The sequence below is a fragment of the Oncorhynchus mykiss genome, chromosome 13 (assembly GCF_057628025.1).
Source record: "Oncorhynchus mykiss isolate SJ-2025 chromosome 13, ASM5762802v1, whole genome shotgun sequence".
In the NCBI taxonomy this organism is placed as follows: Eukaryota; Metazoa; Chordata; class Actinopteri; order Salmoniformes; family Salmonidae; genus Oncorhynchus; species Oncorhynchus mykiss.
Window position 1 is genome coordinate 51,554,894 of NC_143034.1, and position 21,234 is coordinate 51,576,127.

At 42.1% G+C, this 21,234-nt stretch overlaps 1 protein-coding gene across 5 annotated transcripts; it reads left to right on the plus strand.

The window, feature by feature from the left end:
* The first annotated feature begins 872 nt into the window (after nt 1-872).
* On the plus strand, nt 873-21,107 carry LOC110486408 (chromobox protein homolog 7). 5 transcript variants are annotated; one of them, XM_090196549.1, is made up of 7 exons: nt 906-1,479; nt 2,574-2,617; nt 4,229-4,346; nt 5,500-5,565; nt 5,656-5,722; nt 18,710-19,004; nt 19,146-21,107. In XM_090196549.1, exons 6-7 carry the CDS (start codon nt 18,722-18,724, stop codon nt 19,817-19,819), a joined length of 957 nt encoding a protein of 318 aa, XP_090052675.1. In that variant the 5' UTR covers nt 906-1,479; nt 2,574-2,617; nt 4,229-4,346; nt 5,500-5,565; nt 5,656-5,722; nt 18,710-18,721; the 3' UTR covers nt 19,820-21,107. The 5 variants fall into 5 exon arrangements, with proteins under 5 accessions (XP_036798352.2, XP_090052674.1, XP_090052677.1 ...); XM_090196550.1 differs by having other exon boundaries at nt 939-1,479; nt 18,692-19,004; XM_036942457.2 differs by lacking the exon at nt 4,229-4,346 and having other exon boundaries at nt 873-1,479; nt 18,692-19,004.
* The last annotated feature ends 127 nt before the right edge of the window (nt 21,108-21,234 follow it).

The following is a 21,234-nucleotide window of genomic DNA, read 5'->3' on the forward strand; positions in this document are numbered from 1 at the left end:
TCCAATCTTGTACTTATCTTGTTTGGTTTTTGGTTACATGTACTGTAGAAGAAATATGTCTTCTTTTAGTTATTTTAGAAGCACCTTGCTGTGTAATTAATGGCCGGAGTGCCATATTTGGAACCATTTATGCACACAGATGGAGGTGTAGACATTCCCCAACCAAACTGCAGAAGGCTTTCATTTCCAATTCAGATCTTTCCTGTCCATTCAACTGTTACATAAAACTACACTGTCCCAGTCCCAGATTCATGCAATATACTATATAATTTCCTAACCATCACACAAATAGGTGCACAGACATCTTCTGGATATCAGATCCCCAATTGTTTAAAGAGATTTAAAGCACGTTCTCTGTTGGTTCAATGTTGAGATGAGCCTGTTTCATGCCATCTGTTGTGTGGATCAAGTTACAGTTTATGCATCAATTCCATATGAATAGGGAAATAAAATAGGTACTAAAATTATGAAATGAGACGGTGCCTATCTTTCCTATTAATTCGGGATAGAGGCATGTACGTAGCTTGATAGCAGATAGCCTAGCATCACATGGGACCTGGAATTGTGTTGACATTAGATAATTATCCTGGATATTTTAACAATATGGAAAACAGTCATGTGCCAAAAATAGGACAGATGTTCCTCAATAGTATTTAAAGAAAACAACCCATAAAACGCAGTGATTATAGAATAATACACATATTCTTGAAATAATGTGTTTCGTAATAGTGAAAGACCCGGGCATGCCAAAGATGATCAATTATATTGACAAGATAGTCGAGTGGCCATTCTAACAATGGAAATACATGTCCTCAAATATGGAAGGCAGCGAGAGAAGGCGCGATCAGGTGGGACCATTCTAACCAATGAGAGGGCAGATACGCGTGTCAACTCCAATATAAAGTAGTTTTTTTCAGTTGACGAAATACCACGTGTCCACTTATATCAGTGCATTCGCAACAACCTAAACATTACGAAAGTTCTATTCTATCAGATAATCATCACGTAGCAAATTAGCAAAAATTACTCAGTTCGTGATCCTATTTTCGTGGGACAGATTTTGGGCGAAGTAAACCCTCTCGCTTAGCCTCTTCTCTGCCCATTATTGGGGGCTCGGCGCATCGTACCAGAGTCAGAGGGAGCGCGCTTGACTAAAGCACGCGCCAGGCAGTGATGTGTCGCAGATTTTTAAAACTCAGAAAGATAACCTAAAATACCGCTCAACTATCTAATACGTGCATGTGAGCAAGTGACAAAGACTCCGATAATAGAAAAGGGTTGTAGAGTAGGCAAAAAGCTTGTTTTAGCCGCTGCAGGGAGTTTTGGGGATTTGGGGGGTATTTTTCTTGGAAAGAACGAGAAACATTTCGCGTTCCCTGTTTTGAGCGTGCGACAAGCAGCCTAGGAGCGATGGAACTGTCATCTATAGGCGAACAAGTGTTTGCAGTTGAATCAATAACCAAGAAGAGAGTCAGAAAGGTAAGCAATGTAGCCGTGCTTCCGAATAGAAATGTAGTCTACCTATCATTGGTGTCTTATGGTTTTAACAGCCAATGTACTACCTGTACTCTTACAGAGTATATATCAGCCATTACACAAAAGTATTGCTACGCACTTTCCGTAGTTTACGCTAGACATTAATATTGTCATTCTGCTCGGTGAAAGCTGCTAATTCTAACACGCAAAAAGTTTAAAATATATTTTTTCTGCACATAATGTTGCCTATAGGCTGCATAATTTTCAATAAAGAGATTGTGGAATCTTTTCGTTTTCCTTGGTTTGTGTATGTTGTATGTTCTGGATACAGACTACTACCTCAAGTAGTAAAATATAAAAGGGGTGTGTTTAGCAAAATCGGGTCTCATCGTGGGGTATCACTGGTGGGATTGTCCGCGCGGCCAATGTGTGTGAGCTACGCAGTTTATTTGTACGTTACGCCAACAGGAGGAGAACAGAGGACGGGAAGATGGATTGGGGTATCTGGGTGAAAAAAACTGCTGTGTAATGTTACACCTCGCATGATCCATTCAATATTGTCCTATTATGTTGCTGTAGTATGATCATCACAATGAGCCTATGTTTTTGTTTTGTATGGTGTGAATCTTACTATGCATTTACTTATGCTTTATTTTGTAAAGTTGGTTTGAAAATGGAAGATTATAATACAGTAATGTTTCATTCTATGTATTGAGTATTCTATACACGCACACCATACAATTATATTATCAATGGGTGGTCCAAAGCGGAGACCTTCGCTGTGCAGCACGTTGCGCAATACGAGTTGTTTACATGTAAAGTCCTACCTATTTCCATCGCTTTTTGACGCTCAAGAAAATTATTTTGCATAAAACCCATCCATGTGCGATCACGTCATCACAATAGTAGAGTTCGAGGCCTTTACATTGACGTCATCTCGTACAATCTCCATTTGAAAATAAAATTACCCCAATGAGCTCGACACCGACCCTTTAAAGCGACAGTCATCTTTTTATGCTCCTTGAACTACCGTACAAAGAGTACTAATTGTGTTATTTGCTCTCTTGCTAAATGTGGCTTTCTCTTTTGCTTCTTAGGGTAATGTGGAATACTTATTGAAGTGGCAGGGATGGCCACCAAAGTAAGTACTCTTCTTATTAATTAGTGAATGCAATACAAATCTGTATGAGTCATGTATGTATGACCTGGGTACATATAGTGCCTTCAGAAATGATTTCCACCCATTGACGTTTTCCATATTTTGTTGTGTTACAGCCTGAATTTAATATTGATTAAATGTAGATTTGTTTGGTCACTGGCCTACTACACACAATACCCCATAATGTCAAAGTAGAATTATATTTTTTGAAATATTTACAAATGAATTACAAATGAAAAGCAGAAATGTCTTGTGTCAATAAGTATTCAACCCTTTTGTTATAGTAAGCCTAAATAAGGTAAGGAGTAAACATTTGCTTAACAAGTCACATAATAAGTTGCTTGGACTCACTCTGTGTGCAATAATAGTGTTGAACATGATTTTTTTATGACTACCTCATCTTTGTACCCTACACATACAACTATCTGTAAGGTCCCTCAGTTGAGCAGTGAATGTCAAACACATTAAACCACAAAGACCAGGGAGGTTTTCCAATGCCTCGCCAAGAGGCCTATTGGTAGATGGGTAAAACAAAATGTAGGTGTCCTTCCTAACTCAGTTGCTGGAGAGTAAGGAAATCGCTGGGGGATTTCACCATGATACCAATGGTGACTTTAAAACATTTTAATGGCTGTGATAGGAGAAAACTAAGGATAGATCCACAACATTGTAGTTACTCCACAATACTAACCTAATTGACAGAGTGAAAAGAAGGAAGCCTGTACAGAGTAAAATACTGCAAGAAAATGTGGCAAAGCAATTAACTTTTTGTCCGGAATACAAAATGTTATGTTTGGGGAAAATCCAATACAACACATTAATGAGTACCACTCTCCATATTTCCAAACATAGGGGTGGCTGCATCATGTTATGTGTATGCTTGTAATCGTTAAGGACTGGGGAGTTTTTCAGGATTAAAAAATAAACGGAATGGAGCTACTAAGCACATGTAAAATCCTAGAGGAAAACCTGGTTCAGTCTGCTTTCCACCAGACACTGGGAGATGAATTCACCTTTCAGCAAGACAATAACCTAAAACACAAGGCCAAATCTACACTGGAGTTGCTTACCAAGAAGACGGTGAGTGGCAGAGTTACAGTTGTGACTTAAATCTATAGCAAGATCTGAAAATGGTTGTCTAGCAATGATCAACAACCAATTTGACAGAACTTGAAGAATTTTGAAAACAATCATGTGCAAATTCTTCACAATCCAGGTGTGGAAAGCTCTTAGAGACTTACCCAGAAAGAATCACAGCTGAAATCGATGCAAAAGCTGATTCTAACATGTATTAAATCCGGGGGTTGAATACTTATGTAAATGAGATATTTCTGTAGTTAATTTTCAATAAATTGGCAAAATGTCTAAAACATGTTTTCGCTTTGTCATTGTGGGGTATTGTGAGAAAATATGTTTAATCCGTTTTGAATAAGGCTGTAACACAACAAAATGTGGAATAAGTCAAGGGGTGGGAATACTTTCTGAAGACACTGTAATGTTCCCTCTGCTTCTGATGTCTTAGTAAAAACCTCATATCATTGGTTAAAGTGCCTCTTATATTTAACACCCCTAATTCCGATTTCCTTAATCAAGGAAGTACACTGACAGGAGAACTGGCAACCACCGTACGCCATTTGGTGCATTTTCGTAATGTGAAGAGTCCGTCCAGATCCAGCGTTAATCCGATTCCGCACGCATCTAAAACTGAAGGGTACCCTTGTTTACCAACACTTTCAATAGAAATAGAGGGGTATACTACGACGCTAGCTAGATCTACTCAGGATTTTCTAAAGCTAGCTATTCATATTCCAGCTCAGGCTTCATCCATGTTACGACCATGCATTTAGATTCTTCAGCTGCCGCTAACTCCAGCCAGGTTTGTAACTGCGCTTGCATGTCGCACATGGCTAGTCGAATGCAGAAATCTTCATTGATAAAATGCTGAAACAGCAATCCATCAGCAAGTCTGTGCCACATTTTAGGTTTTTGCTGAAATGAAATAACTTATCCTGCAAATTCAGCAGGCTATGGTGTGAAATGGGTTATTAGAAGTGGTGTCTTTTTATTACACAATTGTTAAGACTGTCTTTGTGTGCACGAGCACCCCCCCCCCCCCCACACACACACACCTATCGATACAATTATTGTATTAAGTCATATGAAAATTGTACTGTGTGTGACGTTTCAAATTCTCACTACACATTAGTAAATGTGTAGTGCGATACTGTAGGGTATTTGAATATTATTAACACAATAAAATATTTAACCAGCCGTCTTAAGTGGTTTCAGAGAATGAAGGGGATGATGACGCGCTTTTTGCGAGAGGGAGGGGATCTGATTTGATTGGTCCTCAACTCTCAGCTCAAGCACTTCATTTAGGATAAAGTGAATTTAGCCTGCCCCAGAGCAGGTTAGAGCTAAAGTATTTGTTGCCATACAAATTTACCTGGCTAAAAGGTGAGCCACCTTCGTGTCAACATTTATCCAGAGTTGAACTCAGAATTGACCAAAGTTAGCTCGCTAACTCCTCTATCCCGCTACGTAGTATACCCCTCAGGAGTCAAGACAAGTGGGAAAAACATAACAAATTCCAGAACGACTCACTTGCGCAATAGAGGTTGACATTTAAAAGTGTCTGGTGATTGATTTGGTGTATTTGTAATGATATCTATTGACAATTTACAATATGCCAGGGTTTTAAAAGGTAAGGTATAACCGCTTGCAGTCTCTATACATAAATTAATTGAAAGTTTCCATATGATTCTATAACAACTCCTGTCATTGTACCTCCTTGCCTTATTCAAGGGGATCATGCCATGATGAACCTGCATAAACAGTGCTTATAGAGTGTGATTGTTTTACAGGTACAGCACCTGGGAACCAGAGGACCACATACTGGACCCACGCCTGGTGCTGGCTTATGAAGAGAAGTGAGTAGTACTGAGAGTGCTGTTAGTATGAATACTGCATACTACTTCTTCTCTAGCCATTGCAATTTCATATTCTCTGTGTCTTATCAGGGAGGAGAAGGACCGAGCCCTGGCATACCGCAGGAAAGGACTCAGACCACGGAGACTCGTCTTGCGGGTACAGCGCTTACCTTTCTCCTTGTTCAGAACATCCACTTTCTTAATACATTTCTATGTCCCTTACATTAACATAGCAATTACACAAATGACAATACTTAATAGTATATTAAATTATCTTAAGCCTGCATCACACGAAGCAATTTATGTGTCATCTCAAGCAACTTTGCTGAGACATGAAGCAATTCAAACGCAATTGAAATTGCATGCAACGTCCAATCTTGTGAAACATCACAGTTACATAAATTATTTGATAATCCAAATGTTTGCTAATTGTAACAACATCGATATACATTGCATTCGGAAAGCATTCAGATCCCTTGACTTTTTCAACATTTTGTTACGTCACAACCTTATTCTAAAATGGATGAAATAAAAACATTTCCTAATCAATCTACACACATACCCCATAATGACAAAGCGAAAACAGGTTTTTAGAAATGTTTGCAAATGTATTAAAAATAAAAAACAGATACCTTATTTACCTAAGTTTTCAGAACCTTTGCTATGAGACTAGACATTTTTCTCAGGTGCATCCTGATTCCATTGATCATCTGTGAGATGTTTCTACAACTTGATTGGAGTCCACTTGTGGTAAATTCAATTGATTGGATATGATTTGGAAAGGCACACACCTGTTTATATGAGTTCCCACAGTTGACAGTGCATGTCAGAGAAAAATCCAAGCCATGAGGTCAAAGGAATTGTCCGTAGAACTCAAAGACAGGATTGTGTCGAGGCACAGTTCTGGGGAAGGGTACACAAAAAAATGTCTGCAGCATTCAAGGTCCCCAAGAACACAGTGGCTTCCATTATTCTTAAATGGAAGAAGTTTGGAACTACCAAGACTCTTCCTAGAGCTGGCCGCCTGGCCAAACTGAGCAATCGGGGGAGAAGGGCCTTGGTCAGGGAGGTGACCAAGAAGCCGATGGTCACTCTGACAGAGCTCCAGAGTTCCTCTGTGGAGATGGGAGAACCTTCCAGAAGGACAACCATCTCTGCAGCACTCTTCCAGTCAGGCATTTATGGTAGAGTGGCCAGATGGAAGCCACTACTCAGAAAATAGCTGTGCAGCGATGCTCTCCATCCAACCTGACAGAGCTTGAGAGGATCTGCAGTGAAGAGTGGGAGAAACTCCCCAAATACAGGTGTGCCAAACTTGTAGCATCATACCCTAGAAGACTCGAAAATGATGTCAACCAAGCTTCTGATAGGCTAATTGACATAATTTGAGTCAATTGGAGGTGTATTTATTTCAAGGCCTACCTTCAAACTCAGTGCCTCTTTGCTTGACATCATGGGAAAATCAAAAGAAATCATCCAAGACCTCAGAAAAAAATTGTAGACCTCCACATATCTGGTTCATCCTTGGGAGCAATTTCCAAATGCATGTTCATCTGTACAAACAATAGTACGCAAGTAAACACCATGGGACCACGCAGCTGGCATACCGCTCAGGAAGGAGACGCATTCTGTCTCCTAGAGATGAACGTACTTTGGTGCGAAAAGTGCAAATCAATCCTAGAACAACAGGAAAGGACCTTGTGAAGATGCTGGAGGAAACAGGTACAAAGGTATCTATATCCACAGTAAAACGAGTCCTATATCGACATAACCTGAAACACTGCTCAGCAATGAAGAAGCCACTGCTCCAAAACTGCCATAAAAAAGCCAGTTTGCAACTGCACATGGGGACAAAGATCGTACTTTTTGGAGAAATGTCCTCTGGTCTGATGAAACAAAAATAGAACTGTTTGGCATAATGACCATCGTTATGTTTGGAGGAAAAAGGGGGAGGCTTGCAAGCCGAATAACACCATCCCAACCGTGAAGCACGGGGATGGCAGCATCATGTTGTGGGGGTGCTTTGCTGCAGGAGGGACTGGTGCCCGTCACAAAGTAGATAACATCATGAGGCAGAAAAATGATGTGGATAAATTGAAGCAACATCTCAAGACATCAGTCAGGAAGTTTAAGCTTGGTCGCAAATGGATCTTCCAAATGGACAATGACCCCAAGCATACTTCCAAAGTTGTCACTTAAGGACAACGAAGTCAAGGTGTTGGAGTGGCCATCACAAAGCCCTGACCTCAATCCTATCGAAACTTTGTGGGCAGAACTGAAAAAAGAAGGCCTAAAAACCTGACTCAGTTACACCAGCTCTGTCAGGAGGAATGGGTCAAAATTCACCCAACTTGTTGTGGGAAGCTTGTGGAAGGCTACCCGAAACGTTTGACCCAAGTTAAACAAATTAAAAGGCAATGCTACCAAATATTAATTAAGTGTATGTAAACTTCTGACCCACGGGGAATGCGATGAAATAAATAAAAGCTGAAATAAATCATTCCCTCTACTATTATTCTGACATTTCACATTCTTAAAATAAAGTGGTGATCCTAACTGACCTAAGACAGATCATTTTTACAAGGATTAAATGTCAGGAATTGTGAAAAACTGAGTTTAAATGTATTTGGCTAAGGTGTATGTATACTTCTGACTTCAACTGTATGTTGGAATTACTGCACAGTTTTCCAGACCAATGCATATGTCACCCCAGCATGAGAGCTCATTCTTTACAATGCAGCCCATTTAAGGTGTCACATGGGCTGGTCAGCCATGGTTGGTAGCAAAATATGTATGAGGGCAATGCATGCCATCAATTTCCAATGGCCTCCTGACATGTGGCAGTCCAGTTCCATGGTGTCTCTGTCTCTAGTAACTGCCTGAGGAGAGGACTGGTGGTGGAGTGGGCCTATCACTGCAATTCCTATGACATGCCCACTAAGTTGATGGCATTTCTTGTCAATGAGTGTCAGATTGTGTTGGTTTATTGTAGTGAACACCTGCCTTATGCACTTGTCATGTGTGGTTGTATTCTCCCCATACACCATAATGTCACCAAGTCAACATATACGGCAACTCCCGGGCAGACATGATCTGGACGAAGCAATGTGCCAGCTCACCCTGAACAGTATAAGAGTGCACAGGAAAGATCCCAATGTGCATCACAAATGCAGTGAGCCAGAGGAAGGTCATGTTCGATTCAGGCAGACGTATTGTACTAGCAATAAATCAAAGCTCACTTCTACATGATAAGGATGTGACTTAAGAGCCCAATCCTGGAGGTGCAAGTTATAGTACAGTGAGGAGTCCAGGGTTGGATGATTCTCTTTCCTTTCATTGGAGCCTCCCAGTTGCCTCATTGACACTCATAGGCTTGTGGTGTTGCCATCCCAAGCAGTCTGCTGCCTTTTTATACAGTGGCTTCAGAAAGTATTCATACCCCTTGACTTATTCAACATTTTGTTGTGTTTCAACCTGAATTCAAAATGGATTAAATATATATTTTTTTCTCTCACATATCTACACACACTACCCCATAATGACAATGTGAAAACATGTTTTTTGAAATTGTTGCAAATATATTGGGGGAAAAATACAGAAATATCTCATTTACATAAGTATTGACACAGTCAATACATGTTAGAATCTCTTTTGGCAGTGATTACAGCTGTGAGTCTTTAAGAGCTTTGCACACCTGGATTAGCACTTTTTTTTTTTTTTTTTAGTTCTTCAAGCTCTGTCAAGTTGGTTGTTGAATAATGCTAGACAGCCATTTTCAAGTTTTGCCATAGATTTTCAAGCCGATTTAAGACAAAACTGTAACTATGCCACTGAGGAACATTCAGTGTTTTATTGGTAAGCAACTCCAGTGTATATTTGGCCGTGTGTTTTAGGTTATTCTCCTGCTGAAAGGTGCATTTGTCTCCCAGTGTCTATTGGAAAGTAGACTGGACATAAAGTACATTTCATTGCCCCAAATTTTGCAGGGTTACTTTAGTGCCTTATTGCAAACAGGTTGTATGTTTTGGAATATTTGGGTTGTACTACAACCCTGGTTTTATGAATGAAGAACGAGAGTTCTGACTTTGCTATAAACTGTCACCAGACAGCAACACTGAATAATTTTCTGCTTTGAAACCAAGTCCTGTCTTGGCCCTAGCAGGCAGTGATTGGCTCCTCCGGGCCATGACGCATAATGCTCCGCCCTACGAGGGTATAATACGCACTTTAGTGCCTTTTTGCAAACAGGTTGTATGTTTTGGAATATTTGGGTTGTACTACAACCCTGGTTTTATGAATGAAGAACGGGAGTTCTGACTTTGCTATAAGCTGTCACTAGACAGCACCACTGAATAATTTTCTGCTTTGAAACCAAGTCCTGTCTTGGCCCTAGCAGGCAGTGATTGGCGAAGAGTGAGACAACTATTTTCACAGTTTATCAGGAAACCCAGATCATGGACATGATTTATCACTATCCTGGTGTGTGTCTCGACCAATTCTCTCGACTTCGCTATTATAAGACAGTCGTCTAGATAGACAGGATACGGATATTGTGCTGTCTGACTACTTTGAATAGACAGCGGTGTGTTAACATGCGAAAAGGTAGTTTTCGTAATGATTTGTTCAACACCCTCAAATCTAAGATCAGTCTCATGCCACTGCCTTTCTTTGGCACTCGAAAATATCTCTGATAATGACCCGTGTTTTTGTCTGCTTCCATAACTGGGCGAATAGCTCCTTTTCCTCCAAGGGAGGTTATTTCCTGTTCTAGAATAGGGGCCACTTGAGCTGAAACTGTCGTGGGTGTGACACCAGCGAACTGCAACGCGTAACCCTTCCAAATTGTATTCAGTACACAAGGGGGAGCTGCGCATGCATGTTTCCATACACTCAGTCTGCTGGACAGGTCTGCTCTTTCTATTAGAGAGGGCAGGGCTGTCATTTGATTTGGAATAGCTAACTGGGCTACAGGCAGAGGCTGCTGTGCAGTTTGACGATTTATATTTTTGATAGGCCCGAAGAGCCCAGATACTATGACAGGAGCATTTAGCAGCACGTTCTTCTCCCTTTCTGACATTTGGGTGAGGTTGAGCCACAAGTGACATTGTACCACGACCGAGAATCCCATGATTCTGCCCGTGTCCTGGGCAGCACACCTTGTCATGTGTAGAGCGAAGTCTGTCGCCTTCCTGAGCTCAACGTACATCTCTGCAGTAGCCTGCTGTTCCCTGTCCCGGGCCTGGTAGGCCTGGACGATGGCCATGGTGTTTAACGTGGCTGCTGACTTGGCCGGCTGCCTTGTAAGACTGGATGATAGCTGCGGCTTCACTGCCGCAGAGACTGCTGAGAGGTGTGAGGCTATGGTTTCTTTGAGCAGGGGCATGGACATACAGTGCCTTGCGAAAGTATTCGGCCCCCTTGAATGAACTTTGCGACCTTTTTGCCACATTTCAGCTTCAAACATAAAGATATAAAACTGTATTTTTTTGTGAAGAATCAACAACAAGTGGGACACAATCATGAAGTGGAACGACATTTATTGGATATTTCAAACTTTTTTTAACAAATCAAAAACTGAAAAATTGGGCGTGCAAAATTATTCAGCCCCTTTACTTTCAGTGCAGCAAACTCTCGCCAGAAGTTCAGTGAGGATCTCTGAATGATCCAATGTTGACCTAAATGACTAATGATGATAAATACAATCCACCTGTGTGTAATCAAGTCTCCGTATAAATGCACCTGCACTGTGTTAGTCTCAGAGGTCCGTTAAAAGCGCAGAGAGCATCATGAAGAACAAGGAGCACACCAGGCAGGTCCGAGATACCGTTGTGAAGAAGTTTAAAGCCGGATTTGGATACAAAAAGATTTCCCAAGCTTTAAACATCCCAAGGAGCACTGTGCAAGCGATAATATTGAAATGGAAGGAGTAACAGACCACTGCAAATCTACCAAGACCTGGCCGTCCCTCTAAACTTTCAGCTCATACAAGGAGAAGAGATGCAGCCAAGAGGCCCATGATCACTCTGGATGAACTGCAGAGATCTACAGCTGAGGTGGGAGACTCTGTCCATAGGACAACAATCAGTCATATATTGCACAAATCTGGCCTTTATGGAAGAGTGGCAAGAAGAAAGCCATTTCTTAAAGATATCCATAAAAAGTGTTGTTTAAAGTTTGCCACAAGCCACCTGGGAGACACACCAAACATGTGGAAGAAGGTGCTCTGGTCAGATGAAACCAAAATTGAACTTTTTGGCGACAATGCAAAACGTTATGTTTGGCGTAAAAGCAACACAGCTGAACACACCATCCCCACTGTCAAACATGGTGGTGGCAGCATCATGGTTTGGGCCTGCTTTTCTTCAGCAGGGACAGGGAAGATGGTTAAAATTGATGGGAAGATGGATGGAGCCAAATACAGGACCATTCTGCAAGAAAACCTGATGGAGTCTGCAAAAGACCTGAGACTGGGACGGAGATTTGTCTTCCAACAAGACAATGATCCAAAACATAAAGCAAAATCTACAATGGAATGGTTCAAAAATTAACATATCCAGGTGTTAGAATGGCCAAGTCAAAGTCCAGACCTGAATCCAATTGAGAATCTGTGGAAAGAACTGAAAACTGCTGTTCACAAATGCTCTCCATCCAACCTCACTGAGCTCGAGCTGTTTTGCAAGGAGGAATGGGAAAAATGTCAGTCTCTCGATGTGCAAAACTGATAGAGACATACCCCAAGCGACTTACAGCTGTAATCGCAGCAAAAGGTGGCGCTACAAAGTATTAACTTAAGGGGGCTGAATAATTTTGCACGCCCAATTTGTCCGTTTTTGATTTGTTAAAAAAGTTTGAAATATCCAATAAATGTCGTTCCACTTCATGATTGTGTCCCACTTGTTGTTAATTCTTCACAAAAAATACAGTTTTATATCTTTATGTTTGAAGCCTGAAATGTGGCAAAAGGTCGCAAAGTTCAAGGGGGCCGAATACTTTCGCAAGGCACTGTATATCCCAGCTGAGGCTCTGTGTCGAAGCTCTGGTTGGGAGAGCTTGTCTGTTGTGGATTCTCCCAGGATTGCCTCACCTCATTCCTGACATCTGAGAACAGTGGGAGGGGTCTAGGGCGGGGCTGGCTATCATGCCAGAGACTGGGTGACTGACGGTGGGAAGTAAGCCCCTGCCAGTATGGTTTCAGGGGCTGGTTGTCTGGCCAAGACAGGCCTAGCTTAGTCACAGCCCTGCCCAGGACCTCCATGAACTCCTTGTTGTAAGGGTCCTTGTCAGAGATCGTCACCCTCAATCTGAGCCCTTTCATCTGAGCCAGGATCTCCATAGGCATCCCACTGACTGGCATGGAAGTCTCTCAGCTCCCGGTGTGCTGCGTCCTCGAAATAAGCAGCAGGTTGGGGAAGGGCAGAGGTGTGGAGGCTCTGTTGAGTATTGGAGAGCTGCTCCTCACCCACTCGTCCGTAGGCTCCCGGGAGCTGGGTGGTGGAGGGAAGGCAGGGGAACCCCGGAGCAGTGGATACAGAAGAAGGGGTCCTTAAGAGCCACCTCCGTGCTCTGTTCCAAGCCTTCGGGCGTAGTCTCTGTGACCGTCCCTCCCCGACATGTGTGCCTTGCACTTGAATTACTATTTTATCCTGGCAGAGAACGTCATCTCGGCCTGAGGAGAAAAATCATTCAAACTCAGAAAAACCTAATGGAATCCGTCTGGTACCTTTACTCAAAGCTTAAGAACACTCTTTGAGTGTGATTGGGGAGGCGATTATTAAATAATGACCCCAGAATCTTTGGTCTCCTGCAAGTGTGACGCATTAGCTAGCTAGCTAGAAGGACCACTAGCTAAGAGTGGGTAGCAAGCTAGCTGACTCAGGCTACTAAACGGACCGATGTTGAAGGAATCTAAAGAAAATAACAAAATATACAGTACCAGTCAAAAGTTTGAACACACCGACTCATTCAAGGGTTTTTCTTTGTTTTGACTATTTTTTACATTGTAGAATAATAGTGAAGACATCAAACTATGAAATAACACATATGGAATCATGTAGTAACCAAAAAAGTGTTTAACAAATCAACATACATTTTTGATTCTTAAAAGTAGCCACCCTTTGCCTTGATGACGGCTTTGCACACTCTTGGCATTCTCTCCACCAGCTTCACCGGGAATGTTTTTCCAACAATCTTGAAGGAGGTCCCACATATGCTGAGCACTTGTTGGCTGCTTTTCCGTCACTCTGCAGTCCAACTCATCCCAAACCATCTCAATTGGGTTGAGGTCGGGTAATTGTGGAGGCCAGGTCATCTGATGCAGCTCTCCATCACTCTCCTTCTTGGTCAAATAGCCCTTACACAGTCTGGAGGTGTGTTGGGTCATTGTCCTGTTGAAAAACAAATGATAGTCCCACTAAGCGCAAACCAGATGGGATGGTGTATCGCTGCAGAATGCTGTGATAGCCATGCTGGTTAAGTGTGCCTTGAATTCTAAATAAATCACAGACAGTGTCACCAGCAAAGCACCATCACACCACCTCCTCCATGCTTCACAGTGGGCACCACACATGCACCACACATTCACCTACCTATTCACCTGCGTCTCACAAAGCCACAGCAATTGGAACAAAAATCTCAAATTTGTACTCATCAGTCCAAAGGACAGATTTCCACTGGTCTAATGTCCATTGCTAGTGTTTTTTGACCCAAAATATTCTCTTCTTCTTATTGGTGTCCTTTAGTAGTGGTTTCTTTGCAGCAATTCACCGACGAAGGCCTGATTCAAGCAGTCTCTTCTGAGCAGTTGATGTTGAGATGTGTCTGTTATTTGAATCATTTATTTGGGCTGCCATCTGAGGTGCAGTTAACTCTAATGAACTTATCCTCTGCAGCAGGGGTAACTCTGGGTCTTCCTTTTGTGTGGCGGTCCTCATGAGAGCCAGTTTCATCATAGCACTTGATGGTTTTTGCAATTGCACTTGAAGAAACTTTCAAAGTTCTTGAAATTGTCTGCATTGACTGACCTTCATGTCTTAAAGTAATGATGGACTGTCATTTCTGCTTGCTTATTTGAGCTGTTCTTGACATAAAAGGGACTTTGACTTTTAGCAAATAGGGCTATCTTATGTATACCACCCTACCTTGTCACAACACAACTGATTGGAACGAAATTCCATAAATTAACTTTTAACAAGGCACACCTGTTAATTTAAATGCATTCCCGGTGACTACCTCATGAAGCTGGCTGAGAGAATGCCCTGAGTGTGCAAAGATGTCATCAAGGCAAATAGTGGCTACTTTGAAGAATCTCAAATATATTTAAATTTGTTTAACACTTTTTTGTTTACTATATGATTCCATATGAGTAGGTTTGTCCAAACTTTTGACTGGTACTGTATGTTTTTCGCCGCTCGGTCGAAGTTGTAGGCTGTCTGAAATTGAGCAGTTTAGACGAAAAATAAGTATAGATGAATTTACAGATGATACGAATGGTGGCTTTGATAAACAGCAGTTGCTGAATAAGGCAAGAGTAACACTCTCCGGCAGGGCAGTGCGTATTATACCCTCTGGGGAGGGGCCAATCACTGCCTGCAGTGGCCAAGACGGGACTTGGGTGGTTTCATAGTTAAAAATTATTATTTTGTCTTACTACTTATAGCATAGTAAGAACTCGATTTCAAGATTAAGTAAAACTCAAACTCTTTTAAAGTCACCATTGGCCTCATGATGAAATCCCTGAGCGGTTTCCTTCCTCTTCGGCAACTGAGTTAGGAAGGACTACTCTATATTTGTAGTGACTCGGTGTGATGAAACACCATCCACGATTTTTACCCATCTACCAATAGGTGCCCTTCTTTGCGAGGCATTGGAAAACCTCAATGGTCTTTGTGGATGAATGTGTTTGAAAATGGATTTGGAGTCAAATGTCCTAATGTTTTTTTTTGTATGTAGGGCAGACAATTGACTGCTCATATTCCAAATTTGAGCAATATCAGAGCTTGCAATATTGGGTTAAATAAGCTTGTGGCCCACCATCCCTCCAGCCAGGCATTATTCTGTCCTGTTTGAGTTTAGGGGGTGTGTCCCAACATCTATAAATGTAACTACTTTTGCAGTAAAATATTTTTACACAACCATCCATTTCATATACAGTGCCTTCAAAAAGTATTCAGACCCCTTGACTTTTTCCACATTTTGTTAGGTTACAGCCTTTTTCTAAAATTGATTAAACCGTTTTTTCCATCTCATCAATCTACACACATTACCCCATAATGACAAAGCAAAAATGTTTTTTTATACATTTTTGCTAATAAAAAAAATAGTATTCAGACCCTGTACTCAGTACTTTGTTGAAGCACCTTTGGCAGTGATTCGTCTTGGATATGACGCAACAAGCTTGGCACACCTGTATTTCTGGTTCACCAACTACTTCTCAGACAGAGTTCAGTGTGTCAAATCGGAGGGCCTGTTGTCCGGACCTCTGGCCGTCTCTATGGGGGTGCCACGGGATTCAATTCTCGGGTCGACTCTTTTCTCTGAAAACATCAATGATGTCGCTCTTACTGTTGGTGATTCTCTGATCCACTTCCATGCAGATGACACCATTCTGTATACTTCTGGCCCTTTGAACACTGTGTTAACAAACCTCCAGATGAGTTTCAATGCCATACAACTCTCCTTCCGTGGCCTTCAACTGCTCTTAAATGCAAGTAAAACTAAATGCATGCTCTTCAACCGATCGCTGCCAGCAACTGCCCGCCCGTCTAGCATCTCTACTCTGGACGGATCTGACTTAGAATATGTGGACAACTACAAATACCTAGGTGTCTGGTTAGACTGTAAACTCTCCTTTCAGACTCACATCAAGCATCTAGAATTAGCTTCCTATTTCGCAAAACAAAGCATCCTTCACTCATGCTGCCAAACATACCCTCGTAAAACTGACTATCCTACCGATCCTTGACTTCGGAGATGTCATTTACAAAATAACCTCCAACACTCTACTCAGCAAATTGGATGCAGTCTATCACAGTGCCATCCGTTTTGTCACCAAAGCCATATATACTACCCACCACTGCGACCTGTATGCTCTCGTTAGCTGGCCCTCGCTTCACATTTGTCGCCAAACCCACTGGCTCCAGGTCATCTATAAGTCTTTGCTAGGTAAAGCCCCACCTTATCTCACCTCACTGGTCACCATAGCCGCACGCACCCGTAGTATGCGCTCCAACAGGTATATTTCACTGGTCACCCCCAAAGCCAACTCCTCCTTTGGCCACCTTTCCATCCAGTTCTCTGCTGCCAATGACTGGAACTAATTGGAAAAATCACTGAAGCTGGAGGCTCATATCCTCCTCACTAACTTTAAGCATCAGCTGTCAGAGCACCTGTACATAGCCCATCTGTAAATATCCCACCCAACTACCTCATCCCCATATTGTTTTAGTTTTTTTGCTCCTTTGCACCCCAGTATCTCTTCTTGCACATTCATCCTCTACTCATCTATCACTCCAGTGTTTAATTGCTATATTGTAATTATTTTGACACTATGGCCTATTTATTGCCTTACCTCACTAATCTTACTTAATTTGCACACACTGTATATATACTTTTCTATTGTGTTATTGACTGTACGTTTGTTTTTTCACACTGCTTTGCTTTATCTTGGCCAGGTGTAAATGAGAACTTGCTCTCAGCTGGCCTACCTGGTTAAATAAAGGTGAGATTAAAAATTGAGGGAATTTCTCCCATTCTTCACTGCAGATCCTCGCAAGCTCTGTCAGGTTGGATGGGGAGCGTCGCTACACAGCTATTTTCAGGTCTCTCCCGAGATGTTCGATCTGGTTCAAGTCCGGGCTCTGGCTGAGACATTGAGACTTGTCCCGAAGCCAATACTGGGTTGTTTTGGCTGTGTGTTTTAGGTCGTTGTCCTGTTGGAAGATGAACCTTCGCCCAAGTCTGAGGTTCCTGACCGCTCTGTTTTCATCGTGCTAGGTGTTGTCCAGATGTGACGCTTGGCATTCAGGCCAAATAGTTCAATCTTTGTTTCATCAGACCAGAGAATCTTGTTTCCCATGGTCTAAGACTCTTTAGGTGCCTTTTGGCAAACTTCAAGTGGCCTGTCATGTGCCTTTTACTGTTGTCCTTCCAAAAGGTTCTCCCATCTCCACAGAGTAACTCTGGAGCTCTGTCAGAGTAACCATCGGCTTCTTGGTCACCTCTCTGACCAAGGACATTCTCCCCCGATTGCTCAGTTTGGCTGGGTTGCCAGCTCTAGAAAGAGTCTTGGTGGTTCTAAACTTCTTCCATTTAAGAAGAATGGAGGCCACTCTGTTCTTGGGGACCTTTGGTACCCTTCCCCAGATCTGTTGCTCGACACAACCCTGTCTCGGAGTTCTATGGACAATTCCTTCGACCTCATGGCTTGGTTTTTGCTCTGACATGCACTGTCAACTGTGGGACCTTTTATATAGACAGGTGTGTGCCTTTCCAAATCATGTCAAATCAATTGAATTTACCACATGTGGACTCCAATGATGTTGCAGAAACATGTCAAGGATGATCAATGGAAACAGGATGCACCTGAGCTCAATTTTGAGTCAGATAGAAAAGGGTCTGAATACTTATGTATATAGGGTATTTCTGTTTTTATTTTTTGCAAACATTTCTAAAAACCTGTTTTCGCTTTGTCATTATTGGGTATTGTGTGTAGATTGCTGAGGATTTTCTTTCTTTAATCCATTTTAGAATAAGGCTGTAACAAAATGTGGAAGAAGTTAAGGGGTCTGAATACTTATCGAAGGAATTGTATGGAAGACCTTAGAGATATGGACAAACATGGTTGTGCTTTGTTATACCTCGGGTAGCGGTATCTCAAAGACTAAAGCCCTTTTTGAAGATTGACCATTAGCGTACTGGGTCGGAGTTCCGAACGGAACGATATGACCACTCATGTAAACTTTTTTCTGCGCCCTGATTGGACATTGCATACAGTCAGTTGCGTGACATAGGATTGATTTCAACCATGTTGCAGGAAATTTAAGGGGTGACACACTGAGCATCACTGATGCCACTTTGTTGCAATCAACAGAAATTGCGTCCAGATTGCTACGTGTGACATCGGCTTTAGTCTTCTCTTCTCCTACAGAATATCTATGCCATGGACCTCCGTAGTGCACACAAAGTCCCAGATACCCCTCGTCTGCGCCTCTCCCTTACCCGCTCCATGGGCTCCGAGCTGGACCAGGGCAGTCTGCCATACAGGGCGGGGGAGGGAGGGAGCGTCTATCCCCGCCTGGCAAGACGCAAGAACAAGCAGAGGGTGTCCAAACCTGTGTCTGACAACAATTCCCTTCAACCACTGACCCGCATACAGGACCCCATGGAGCATGAATGGCAAGGCGCAGAGGAGAGACCGGAATCAGAGTTAACAACAGACACACGTGAAAACAGTCTATTCAGTTTGTTTTCTATCAAACATTTAATGAAACATTTGATCATCTATTTTTTATCTCGCTTTGAAGGTCAGGATTGGTCCTATTCGTGGTATATTGATCTCATTTCCTGTGTCTTTCTGTCTTAAGGGCATAGCCGGTCAGAGTGCAGCTATCCCATGATGGAGCAGGAGGTGGAGTCGACGACTGACAGAGTGGAGAGTTGTGGTTCCACACTGGGCTCTGGAGATGAGACATTGGGGGGTGGGGCCTTGTTGAGGGTGACAGGGGCAGGGTATAGGTCAGAGGGTGGGACCTCTGAAACTGGACAGGAACAAATGGATAGGACTGATCAATCAGAGAGCTGTGGTTCTGCAGAGGGTCCAGAAGACCTTAACATTAGCAATAGGTTAGTGGACAGTGACACAGAAGTGGAATTGGGGACAGATACCTTGATTGACAGGGTAGAAAGGTTAGGCACAGCTAATGCTATTGAGAGGGTAGAGGGGTTGGGGACAGATTATTTTATTGACAGGGTAGAGATGGGGACACATATTCTGATTGACAGGGATAGCACTTCAGTGGTGGATGTTGGAGATGAAACCATGGCTGATGGTTCAGTGGTCTGTACCGATGTTGAGGTTGCAGAGGAAGTGGTGGAGAATGACACAAAACAGCAAGGTGAAGAGGTTGTGACACAGTGTCCAGACAGTAGTGGCGCAGAAGTGAATCCTGGCAAAGTGATTGTGACCTATGTGACTATCAACTCTTTGACCGTAACTTTCAAAGAGGCCTTGGCAGCTGAAGGGTTTTTTAAGAGCTGAAGGACAGAGTTCTGAGAGAGGATTAGAGAACATGTGAGGTTATACATGAAATGCAGCCCATATGTTGAATTTACCACTTAGGAACATGTTTAGATAAACCACAATATAATTTGTCATTAAAGATGTTTACAAAGCCTATGAGAGTAAATTGATACCAATTACTAGGGTTTTGGTGAGGTATTGTACCTTAGAGAATTGGGTGGTAATTTTCACATTGTGTTTGGTTCTGGAAAGATGGGTAGTAAGAGAGAATGAGGAAAGATGGATGAGGGAGAGAGCAGTTGACTCCTGAATGTCATATTTATAACATTACTACTTCTCCAACTTCTCTTATTCCAGGAGGCTCATTTCGGTTGCTCTTTTTTCTAACACTTTTGTATTGTCGTCTGTCTTCCTCAGTATTAACAGTAAGTTGTGCATGTCCTGTATGTCATGCACACCTTTGTCCTCCATTCGATTTGTTAGTTTGATTTCTATAACAAAGAAATAGAAAGGAGAGAAGGAATGCCTGGAGGGATAGAAGTTTAAGCATTTCAAGATGAAGGCTGGCTGCGTTGAAGTATTGTTTTTCTTTATTTTACTTCTCAAATTAAGAGCCTACCTGATTCTAGTTTTCTATTACCATTTGATAGTCCACCCCTCTCGCTAAAGCCTTTGTGCATTTCTAAAGAGGGGATATCAGTTTACACCACTCATTCCCAAATGTGTTTTAAGTCTCATTTCAGTTAATCCTTTTTCTAACGCATTTGTATAAAGTCGACTGTCTTCCTCAGCGTTTACAGTAAGTTCTGCATGTCCTGTCAATCACGCACAGCCTTGTCCTTCATTTCATTCAATGTTTATTTCTATGACAAAAATAGAAAGGAAAGAAGGAATTCCTGGAAGGATAGAAGTTCAGCATTCCAAGATGAAGGCTGGCTACGTTGAAGTATTGCTTTTACTTCCAGGTAAAACAAAAAGGCATATTCTTGTATTACCAATTGATAGTCCACCCCTCTCACTAAGCCTTTGTGCATTTCTGAAGAGGAGATATCAGCTTGCACATGTCCTACTGCAACAATGGTGTAAACTGAAGCAAATGTTCTCGGTTGTATTTATCGCATGTCACATGTAAAAGCTAAATTAAATGTCACGTGTTGAAAAATGTATCTTTGGTCACAATGACATGTCAAATGTCTTCTCTATACCATATGCCTAGAAATATATATAGTGTCAAATCTACTTGTGCTTGAGATTCATATAACCTCAACATTTTAGCATGGAATAAAACATGTTAGCAGTAACAGAAGTGTCCTCACTGGTCCATTTTAGTAGCTTTTTTGGAAATGCATGTGCAGCAACTTGTGCATCCTTTTACCACCACTAGGGGTCAGTCTCCTCAGGGAACCATGTACTTAGGTCGATCCACCCCAACC

Bases quoted from the DNA above. Each gene is read 5' to 3' on its own strand.
- LOC110486408 (XM_036942457.2), top strand. From the start codon at position 1,411: ATGGAACTGTCATCTATAGGCGAACAAGTGTTTGCAGTTGAATCAATA. The intron at 5,566-5,655 runs GTGAGTAGTACT...GTGTCTTATCAG, and splicing joins GTGCTGGCTTATGAAGAGAA to GGAGGAGAAGGACCGAGCCC. The intron at 5,723-18,691 runs GTACAGCGCTTA...CATCGGCTTTAG, and splicing joins CACGGAGACTCGTCTTGCGG to TCTTCTCTTCTCCTACAGAA.